The sequence below is a fragment of the Desmodus rotundus genome, chromosome 12 (assembly GCF_022682495.2).
Source record: "Desmodus rotundus isolate HL8 chromosome 12, HLdesRot8A.1, whole genome shotgun sequence".
In the NCBI taxonomy this organism is placed as follows: domain Eukaryota; kingdom Metazoa; phylum Chordata; class Mammalia; order Chiroptera; family Phyllostomidae; genus Desmodus; species Desmodus rotundus.
Window position 1 is genome coordinate 33495640 of NC_071398.1, and position 11244 is coordinate 33506883.

The window sequence follows — 11244 nt, forward strand, 5'->3', positions numbered from 1 at the left end:
TACCAGTCTGGATGAGTGTTTATTTTCTATTTCCTTGGTGTCGGTCCCCCTTGCTGTTCGATTCTCTGTCAGTTCTGGTTGTGCGAGGAGGCGCAGTGTGTCTACCTACGCCGCCATCTTGGTTCTCTGGGATTCTATTCTTATAGGGCAGATATTTCCTGGCTGGTTTAGGCGGGGTTTCAATGCTCATGTGCAAGTAGTTGTATTACTTTAAATCTACTGCGCATGTGGTCTCCCATGATTTTCCTTGATTGGCCATTGGGGAAGGGGGCCCCAAAATGTTAATTTATTATAATTATATTATAATGAAGCAGGGATCATATAGCATCTTCTGTGCAGGTGTATTCATGAGTCACCATGATTCAGCGCTTTTTCAGAAAGCAGGAACAACCGGTCCTAGAACAGTGTCTCTATCCTGTATGGATGTTCTTTATCTTAGCCCTGGGGCACCTCCAGAGTTCCTCCCTCCTGACTCTCTCCTGCCTCTGCATAGCTAACAAGTCCCCTACTGATATTCATTTAGGTTACTGTAATGAGATCACCTTATATATGCTGTTGGATTATTTATGCCATTATGATATGTTTTTATATCAGCTCACACAGATCTATCATTTTTTAAATTTTATTGTCGTTTAAGTACAGTTGTCTGCATTTCCTCCCACCACCACCACCACTCGATCTATCTTTTTTTTTTTTAACAGCCACAGAGAATTCCAGTCCAAGGTCGTAACATGAATTGTACAACCCATCCCCTGCTGATGGATATCAGGTTGTTTCCAACTGACCATTACAGATTTTTTAAAGCTGATATCTGAATTTAGCATTTGCACACCATCAGCAGACCAGTGGAGTAAATGAGGACCTTGAGAAACTTCGTATCATGGGGAGTGAAGCCAGTCTCTCCTGGCAGAGCCTAATTGCTATGAAATGGCCAGAAGCTGGGCTTGCTTCAGAGAGGCAAACGATGATGAGATTCTTAAAGTTTGTTGTATGTCATGCACCCTATAGTGAACTTGCTGGAAGCTTTAGTCCCTAATAGGAGGATATCTATCACCTGTACTGGTCCATCCGCCCTGCACTCTGATTTTCCTTTGATAAACAAACACTATCCCAACACCACCCTTGGATGCATCTTTAGCAGGATCATTAGTCCAGGTGCTCTTCCTTTCCTAACCAAAGGGTGGGCCTGGAACCTAAATCAAGACAGTGAGATTTAATCCTTGACCTTGGCTAAAGCTATTGGGACATAGGTCCTTTCTCACCACTGTGTTGCTTAGCTATAATGATGCACATCTGGTGTTGCAGAGAAATCTTGTCTTAGATTGAAGCAGGTTTCCTGGAAACCTAGTCTGAGCTCCTGGATCAAGTCCTGTTAACTCAGTTACATGAGCCAATAAATTTCATTTTATATTTCAATCAGTGCCAGTTGGGTTTCTGCCACTTTCATTGATAGAGTTCTTATTCACTCACCTTTCCCAGAAGAGAACAAATTAACTCATTCAAACAGTATTTATTGACTCTCTATGCTTAGTTCAGTGCTGGGCAATGCTGGGGACAATAAATGACCATGACAGAACTTGTCCCTCCCCTCATAGCAATCCCACTCTACCAGAGCTTATAGATCATCATAAACCATTCAGTAATAATGGCAACATCCACCAGGAAGGAGACATCTGTGAATGGGGTGGTGAGATCTAAGGACAAGACTTTAAATTGACACTGATAGATAGTTCAAGAATCAACCAAATGAAATGAGGTTAAGGGCTAACGGTCCATGTACACATGTCCAGGGGTTTCAGGGCATCCTCAATTCCTACCAGAGCTCAGAAACCTGGTAAAATATACTGGGAGTAGAAGGAGGAAAGGGTGATGGGGGTGGAAAGGGGAGAGATGAGGTGCCAGCCAAGCCTCAGCTGAAGGACAAAGGAGTAGGAGTAGGAGGAGGCCGAGGTGTACATGAAGCCATCTGTTCTCATTCCTCACAGTGTAGTGTAGAAATACATGGCTATCAGCATCACAGGGAGCTGGAGGAGAAGGCAGTCTGGTTAGGAGCACTCCAGCCCTACACCCACATCCCACCCAACCATAGGTTCCCCGCCTCTCACTGTCCACATCAGGATGGCAAATCCAAACCACGAGATGCCCCACGTGTAGCTGTCGATGGCATGGCCAATGTGTTCGAAACAGCCCTAGGCACAGGGAAAATGAGAGTTTGAGAAAATTCCCAGGGAGGCTGGCTGCTGAAAGCAAGACTTTCTGTATGCCCTCAAGAAAGTCACTTCCTTCCTTGTCTTGTTTTATTTTTCACTGAACATGAGGATCATGGCAGTGTCTACCTCCCAGGGTGGTTTCAGAGAGCAGGGATGTGACCTTGAACCCAGGCTCTGTATAAGTAGGTGCTACCCTGATGATGATTATGACAGCCTGAGGGTGATTTTGTTTAGAGCCAGCTTACCATGCTGCCCACAGGTTCCAAGGGTTTGAAATATGTCTTTAGGATCACTCCACTTCAGACATCTCCTCATTGAGAGATGAGGCTGTATGGGTCTAGAGCCCCACATCTTCATGTAGACCCCTGGTCCAATTTGGAAGCAGCCAAGAACCAAGTTTCAGGGTGTGTGCCCTGGATTCAGGCATGCTAAGTGGGGGGCTATCATTTGTTGGCTATGGGGCCTACCTATGACTCTGATCCTCTAAGCCTCAGTTTTCTAATCTGTGAAGTGGTGATCTTAACAGCACTGCCCTCTGAAAGCAGTTGTGAAGATTCCATGAGGATGCATGTAAGCACTCTGCACAGAGTCATGGCTGGGAATATGGCTGTCTGATTCTGAGGGTGGAGACGGTTTGCACACCTGATCTAACACACACCGCTGAAGAGCCCCAGGCAGCCAAGAGCAGCTAGAGAGGGCCACTGGGACCAGTTCTCCTAGTCTAACCTCCTCTAGTTTCTTTCTCTGTCTCTGTGCTCCCCTTGCAGTAGTTAAAGCACCTGGTTGGGGCCTAACTACCTGAAATCAAACCCCAGTTCCATCCCTCACTAGTAAGTTATCTCTCAGTTTCATCATCTATAAAATGGCATAATTATCATCTTTACCTCATCAGGCTATGGTGAGAAATAAGATAAAAACTTAGCTCTGGCTGGGTGGCTCAGTTGATTAGAGCATCATGCCATACACCAAAACGCTGCAGGTTTGATACTTCATAAGGGCATATCCCTAGGTTGTGGGTTCAATCCCTAGTTGGGGAGCATACCGATGTTTCTCTCTCTCTCTCTCTCTTTCTCTCTCTTCCCCTTCCTAACTCTTGAAAATCAATAAATATATCCTCAGGTGAGGATTAAAAAATAATAAGATAAAAACCTAAAGCACTTAAGAGGATGTCTGGTACAAAGTGAAAGCTCAGTAAATATGGGTTGTTATCAGTGTGTGCTATTGCTATTATTGTTGTTGCTCATATTCCCAGAAAGCCTGAGGAGAGTTGCAGGTGCTAGGTCTAAATCAGACAGACCCTCTGTACATCCCATTGACTTTCAGAGGGAGGGAGAGACAGATGGATGGAGAATTGAGAGAAGGGAGAGAGAGAGAAAGACAGAGAGGGGAGGAGGAAATAATAGACAGTGAGGGGTTGGGGGGCAGGTAGAGAAGAGGGCCAGAGAGACCACAGACAGGTGCAGCAGGAGGAAGGAGATATACCTTGGTGAATAGGTAGTCCATGTGGCCCAGACGGCAGCCCTGTTCATTGAGGGGGATGAAGTTGCCAGTTCGCCGACAGCACAGTGGGGGCCAGGGAAATACCACCTCTGGGGTGGAAGCCCGGAAGGCTGATGTGAAGTTCACCCAGTCCATGGGACCAGATGTGCCACAGCACTCTTGCTGGAGAGAAAGGCAGGGGGTCAGGCTCTAGCTCAGAGCAGATAGCCACTTGCCTGAGGTCAGGTAGTGAGAAACTGTCCTGTGCCACTGCTGGGCCCAACTTCCCCATGTGCTGGGCCTCAAAGAGGAGGGCAGGGTCCATGTGTGTGAGTAAAAACCAGAAGATATTTGTTCTAGGACCAAGAGGCTGATGGGGGATTTGGATCAAACCTATACCTGTGATTTATTTTAAAATTCTTTTGAATTCACTGTCAACAAAACCTGAGCTAAATAACACCAAAAGGCATATTTCTGGCTTTTCCTAGCCCCTGTGGGTGTTTAATTTGTGGCCCTTGAAAGATAAAAACATAAGCTCTTTCAAACATGGGTTCCAATCCTGGCTAGCTGTATCATTTGAGCCGAACTGGGACTTCATTTTCCTTTGAACCCTCAATATTCTCTTCTGTGCTGCCATGTCATGTAGGATTTAGCTAAGAATGTGGTTTCTGGAAATTGGCATTCTGGGTTTGAATCCTTCTGGTTCTGTAGACTACCAGCTGTGTGACTTCATGCAAGCCCCTCAATCCCTTGCCTCATTTTCTTATTGCTAAAATGCTGATCTCCTTTATGGGGTAGTTGTGAGGATTAAATAAGCTTTCAAAGTTCTTTGGACACAGCTAAACAGAAATTAGTGCTCATTAAATGTTTGCTGTTATTGTTAATACAATATATGTCATGATTAGAGCAGGGATTCTGGATCTAGGCTGCCAGGTTTGGATCCCAGCTCAGCCACTTACCCTGGGCAAGTGACTTTCCCCTTTTTGGGTCTTTTTACTCATCTGGAAAATGACAACCACCAGAGCATCCCTTGTAAGAGCGACATGAGTAAATATCTTATACCAGTGTGAGCATAGCGGGAGCCCCATCTACCTCTGTGGTCAGAGCCCCAGGTCCTCCAGACCTCCCTGCTCACCCTCACCCATCCTTGCTCACCTCAATCATGATGCGGTCCCAGAGGCGAGTCAGTTCTTGGCCCTGGTCCGTGTCTGCACTGTAGAATGTCAGCATCTGCTTGGTGATCAGGGATGGATTGGACACCATCTGTGAAGGGCCAGGAAGAACAGAGTCCAGTGGGGATGGGTGGGGAGAGAAGTCAACCTCCACCCTCAACCTGAGACCCTCACCACACTACCCCTAGAAGTCAAGCCCTTCCCCTGGCTTCTGCCTGGCTCACGTAGTCTCGGTGGGTGTAGGACGTGATGCAGGAGGCACACTCGAAGATGTAGACGATGAGCATGAGCACCAGGTACTGGGGAGAGATAGAGGGAGGGGTGAAATAACAGCCCAGTCATGGCAAGGCCTGTGAAATCACAGTCCCTCGAGGGATGGATTGATGGATAGAAATGCAATTTTTAAAAAGTGTATAAGACAAGTGAGTGGTAGCATCTGTGAATGGGTATACAAGTGTTCGCTTTTCAAGTCTTTCACATTTTCTGTATGTTTGAAATTTTCCATAACAAAATGATAGGGAAAATGAAATGAAAACATATATAAAGTATTTCCTGAAGTTAACAATATGCTTGGATACAGTAAAATAAATGTTTACTTTGGAAAGAAAAAAAGACATTCTTGAGACAACTAGGGACATTTGAACCCAGAATGGGTGTTGGAAGGTACATATGCAGGAACTACAGTGAATTTTGCACGTGTGCCAGTGGTGTGGTGATTGTACAAATAAAAGAAAAATCTCTTTGACCTGTGTTTAATGAAAAGTATTTTCCTGTCCTCACCCTTTACCTTTACCCTTAAAGCAACATGGTGTGGGGTATGGATTTGCCAACTCCACTGCCGAGAGATGGTATGATTTGGCATAACATGCCTGACTATTTTAAAACAATATCCTTATCACTCAGAGAAATGTGTACTCAAGTATTTGTATGTAAACGAGTTGGTGTATGGAATGTGCTTCAAAATACCCCAGGAAAGAAAAATGTGGGCAGGCAGGGAGTGGAGTAGAGGACACAAAGTTCGCCAGTCTGTGATAGATGTGTTGAAACCAGGTGGTAGGTACGCAGGGTTCATCAGGGCATTCTCTCTAGTCTATGTTTGAAATTTCCCATAATATTTTTTAAAAACTTCTAGGCCTTAGTTAATGACAAACTAATAGACACACACAGATTTTACTAGTTGGGTGAACTTCTAGGGCTTTGGTTAAATTATTATGCCAGAGAATTAAATGCAGGAAAGAAATTTAAAAAAGGAGGAACACAGGAAAGGAAAGGAAAAGAGCCTTTTCATGGCTCCATCTTATAATAAAATCACCTTACCAAGGCCCATAAGGCCTACCTGATAGGCCCATGTTCCTTTTCTTTCCTCATCCTCTATGTACATTGCCCATTGTTCTCTCCTTCGCCTCCATCTGCCCTCACTTCATCTCCTCTCACTCTCACTCCCACTTGGTTCCAGCCACACTGGTCTCCTAGCCTCCTCTGGCTTCAGATCATTTGCCTCCGCCTGGAATGGTCTTCCTGAAATTTCACACACAAGCTCACTCCTCATCTCCCCCAGGCCTTTGCTTCCCCTTGCTTCGAGGCTTCCCCATCCCTTTCTCCAGTTCCAGCTCACCCTTCCCTGGTCACTGTCTTCCCCCCTCAGAGCCGTTGCAAAGGCAACGGCTTTGTGTTTTGCTTACTATATAGTTCTGGTGCCTAGCATAGGGTTTGGCATGTGGTTCTTGCTTAATAAGCATTTGTTGGTTGAATAGGTAGGTGCTCATGGGAATTTAAAGGTCTGTCAACCATAGAGGAAACGCAGTGTTGGCTCTGTGTCACTGGGTCAGAATTGGAATTCCTGCTCTCCCTACTATATGGGCTTTGGCCTCTTTGAACCTCAGTTTTCTCATTTAGTAAATGGATGGAAAAGCAGTAACTTCAGAGGGCTTCTGGGAGGATTGAGGGAGCTCATTTTCTAAACTGCTTAGTCTGGTGTCAGACACATGAGAAGCCCTTAGGAAGCGTGGATATTGTTGTTACAATTACTGATATTGGCAGAGATTGATATCACAGGCTCAAGTGCTGAACTGCTCAGGTTTGAATCCTCCTGGCTCTGTCACTCACTCACTGTGCAACCCTGGATAAGTGACTTCACTTCTCTGAGCCTCAATTTCAACTGTCAAGTGGGTTCATGATGATGATGGTGATGATGATGATGGTGATGATGATGATATCTCATGGTGGGTTGTGAGGTAAAACACTTAGAAAGTAGTGAGCACTCATTAAATGGTATCTGATCTACTATTACTATTGTCTATCAACAGCACTCATGAGACCAGACTCTGGAGACCAACTACCTGAGGTTCAAATCCCAGTCACGCTACTCAAAAGCTGTACTCCTGTGCAGAGAGCTTTCTTCCTTTCCTCCCCTGTGTCCCAGTTTTCTTTCTGAAATTATGGAGACAGACAGCTGAATCTAGATTATTGGGTATTGGGAAGGTGAAATAAAAGGATTTCCAGGAGGCCTGGGTATGGTGCCATGCTGAATGCACACTAGTGGCTACGGTGATGGTTACTATTATGACTCTACGAGGATGATCTTTATGCCTACCCAGCCCCATCCCCTCCTCCTGGGCCTCACCGTGAGGATCATGGACTGCCGGCGGCAGAGCGCTGCACCCACTCCAAAGCTGGCCACAACAAAGAAGGAGAAGCCGCAGAAGATGGCGATCCAGGCACCAGCGAAGACATCATCCTTGCCTGAGACGCCCATCAGTGGGTACACACGGTACTGGTCAGCTGTTACCCATACTGTCTCAGCAAATAGAGCCAGACCTGACAGCTAGACAGAGCAGCCGGTAAGAAAGATCTGCTCAGGGGCAGCAGCTCCAGCTGCATGAGTCTCCGTGAACAAATTCTTTCCTCATTCTGAGCCTCCACTGCTTGCTCAGTAAAGTGGGCATGTAATAAGAGTGGCAAAGAGCACTGGTCGGGTGGCTGATTTGTTGCAGTGTCATCCAGCACATCAAAAGGTTGTGGGTTTGATTTCTGGCCAAGCCCATACCTAGCTTGTAGATGGGGGGCAACTGACTGATGTTTCTTTTCCACATCAAATATTGTCTCACATCGATGTTATTGTCTCTCTCTCTTCCTCTCTCTCTAAAATCAATAAACATATCTTTGGGTGAAGATTTTAAAAATTTATTTAGAAAATAATAAGTGACAAAGACATCACTTTTCATGAGCAGGGATGAGGCTAGACAGAGGTCAGGAGGGGGGCCCAGTCAGAACCCACTGCTTGTTGCCACTGCCAGTTGCTTCAAAGATAGGAGGAGATGACACATGCAAAGCCTAGAGCACATAACTGGCACAGAGGAGATGCTCAGTCAACCTGTCCTCCCTTACTATTGTTATTCCCTGAAGAGGGGAATCTGGCCATTACCAGAATTATAAGTACATCAACCCTTTGGTCCAGCAATTCCACTTAGTGAAATAACCCTACACATACACCTGCCCATGCAGGAAAATCACAACCCCACAAGGTGATCCCCTGTAACATTGTAGATAGAGGAACCAGGATGCCACACAATGGAGTGTTATGCAGTTGTGAAAAAGGGCAGGGAGGCTCTCTTGAGGACTGCTTTGGAGTAGCCTATAGGCTATGTGAGTAGGAAGAAATGGGAGGCATGAAAAAGGATATGGAATGAGCTACAGTTTAGGCAAGACAGGGGAGAGAGTAGGTGTATATGCTACTATTGCTTGCATTTGTAGCATGTTGAAAAAACTAAGCATCTGGTTGTCTGTGGGATGAGGGACACAGAAAAAAGAGAGGAAACTGCTTGGTGGGTTCTTTTGACAACAATAAAACTAAAACTCCTAGAGTACTTACTCTGTGCCAGGCATTGGGCCTTGTAACTGGTTTCTGTGTAATAATCATTAGTTGCCAGCTTTAGTGGACACTGTTGTTATGGCTAATACAAAGAGTAACCATGTGTGAAAAATTGGTCTAAGAACATTAATCCAAAGCTCATTTTATCCTTGCAGCATTAATATTTTATCTCCATCTTTTAAAAATTTTTTATTGATTGATTTTAGAGAGAGAGAAGAAGGGATAGAGAGGGAGAGAGAAACATTGCTTCACCACTCTACCCACACATTCATTGGTTGTCTCTTGTATGTGCATATTGGGACGATACTCTAACCAACTGAGCTACCTGGCCAGGGTGAGTCTCCATCTTACAGATGAGAAAATTGAGGTTCAGAGAGGCGACCCCAAGTCTACAATAGAAAGTAGCAGAGCTGGGATTTGAATCCAGGCTGTCTTCCCTCAGAGCCATGTACAGGTATCACATATTTTTTTTAAAAACATTAAATATTAGTAAAAGGCATTGTTATTATACATTATCATGAGCCTGCTATGTGCCAAGCAGGCACTTTATGTTGATAATCACGTTAATGTTCATAGCTAGCATTTGTTAATCATTTTTTCTGAGCTGAGGGTCATACATAGATTAATCCACACAAATATTCCCACAATGAAGTCATAATCTATGGATAGGGAAACAGGCACAGAGAAGTAAAGCCACTTGCTCAAGGTCACACAGCTGGGGAGAGGCAGAGCTGAGATTCAAATCCAGGCTTCTCTGACTAGAAAGCCTGCAGCACTGGTCTGCTGGGGAGTCCTGGACCTTTGCCCTCCACCCCAGGCTCAAGACTGCCCTCCTCTCCCCACCCTCCCACTCAACTCCCAGCACTGGGGGATGTCTCACCAGAATAATGATGTTGCCCACGACCAGCATCCCCACCACAATCGGAGACCCCTTCTCCACTTCTGCTGCTGCAGATGCCATAGTCCTGCCTGAGACACATGAGCAGGGATGAGGCCACGGAAAGGCCGGGAGGGGAGGGAAGGCCCAGCTGGACCCATTGCCCCCACTCCATGCCTCAGCTGCAAGGGGCTGCTCCTGGCTCTCTGCTGGGCCCAAGTGGACTGAGCCTGCCCAGTTTCCCACACCCTGGTGGTAGGCTATTTTACAGCAGAGGACAGTGAGGACCAGGCAGGGCAGTTACCGGCCAGCACTCCGCACTGGCCTTCCTTGAGCCTGAGACCACCCCAGCTCCTTCTGCCCATCCAAGCCCCCAGATCCTCCTCCTCACCTTCTCTGCCTGAAGCTTCTTTGGCCAGCCCCTCCCACAGTGGCTCCCTATATATGCCCAGGGCCCTCCTTGGGCCAGCCTCCTAGGAAGGGAGGAGTATGTCTGGGGAAAGAGACAAGAGGTGAAGCAGGCAGACCAGCATGAGAGAACAGCTTTAGGTGCCCCACCCCCAAGTGATTTATAGACCTGACATTCTGGACAGTGCCAGTTTCTGGCCACACGGGCAGGGTGATGTGCCCCTGGGAAGGCTGCTGTGGTGTTGGACGGGGGAGGGGTTGGGAGAGTAAGTGTACCACCTAATGTCTCTCCTTAAGACATGGGCCTTCCTGGGAGCAGAAGAGATATCCAAGTCGGACCTGGATGTGAATCCTAAATCAAAGAACTCCCTCTTCTTCTGGTGGTTCCATCTGTCCAAGGATAGGAACCCAGGGGGAGGCCCAGGTAAGGACCCTGGCAGGTGAGGCTAGACCAAGGCAGTGAGGTAGAGAGATGAGTGGGCAGGTGGGCTGAGAAGGCTGATTATACAGGCTGTGGGCTAAGGGAAGAGATTGGCAAGAGATGGGTATATGAGGGGAGTTCGAGAGGAGTATTCAACGAGGGGAAAGAGAAGTGTGCTAGAAAAAGGGAAGGAGAACACTGAAGGGGCTTGGTGGGGGAGAAGTCCCCTTACCACAACCACCACCAGCAAACACGTAGGGACAAAGCAGGGTTACAGTGAAGAGCCAAAGTGTGGAAACGTCTTCAGGCTGCAGAATCAGAGACTAGCTTCAAATCCTAGTTCAGTTTTGTCTGTGCTGTGTGACTTGGTGTGTGCATTTGCCCCTGTGCCAAATGGGTACCAATCACCATCACCTTCCTGGACGGCAATGGGAACTCAGTGCAGGGATGGGTTCCAAAGATGTCTTTCAGTCCCAGTACGCAAGTGACTGAGCTTCACAAGCTGCGCTCCCGAGAGGCCCGCGTTCTCTCCGATGGTGCCCCCTAGTATCAGGAGGCTGGTTCTGCAAGCGAAAGTGGTGGCTTGAGGCTCCCAGTCCTTGTCCCAAACTTCTCTAGCCCGCAGGCTGGGATATTTACTGTGTTGTGTCTGAGCAGCAGCTCTACGGGTGTACGCGCCATCGGCAAACGAGTAGAACTTGAAATTCTATTGTCAAGATACTGGCTTGGTAGTAAAATACATGAGATGTATTCCAATGAAAATAGATAATTAGGTTTAGGTTTTCAGTCAATTCACTTTACTTTTA

General features: G+C 46.6%; 1 protein-coding gene across 2 annotated transcripts; it reads right to left on the bottom strand.

Annotated features, from left to right (window-relative positions):
* Nucleotides 1–1456: 1456 nt before the first annotated feature.
* On the bottom strand, nucleotides 1457–10105 carry UPK1A (uroplakin 1A). 2 transcript variants are annotated; one of them, XM_024577730.3, is made up of 8 exons: nucleotides 10001–10105; nucleotides 9613–9701; nucleotides 7485–7685; nucleotides 5086–5160; nucleotides 4845–4952; nucleotides 3693–3872; nucleotides 2106–2189; nucleotides 1457–2024 (listed from the first exon to the last, which is right to left on the bottom strand). In XM_024577730.3, exons 2-8 carry the CDS (start codon nucleotides 9691–9693, stop codon nucleotides 1980–1982), a joined length of 774 nt encoding a protein of 257 aa, XP_024433498.1. In that variant the 5' UTR covers nucleotides 9694–9701; nucleotides 10001–10105; the 3' UTR covers nucleotides 1457–1979. The 2 variants fall into 2 exon arrangements, with proteins under 2 accessions (XP_024433498.1, XP_045041424.1); XM_045185489.2 differs by lacking the exon at nucleotides 5086–5160.
* Between the last annotated feature and the right edge of the window lie 1139 nt (nucleotides 10106–11244).

Bases quoted from the DNA above. Each gene is read 5' to 3' on its own strand.
- UPK1A (XM_024577730.3), bottom strand. From the start codon at position 9,693: ATGGCATCTGCAGCAGCAGAAGTGGAGAAGGGGTCTCCGATTGTGGTG. The intron at 7,686-9,612 runs GTGAGACATCCC...TGCTCTGTCTAG, and splicing joins TGGGCAACATCATTATTCTG to CTGTCAGGTCTGGCTCTATT. The intron at 3,873-4,844 runs GTGAGCAAGGAT...CTTTCTCTCCAG, and splicing joins GGGACCGCATCATGATTGAG to CAAGAGTGCTGTGGCACATC.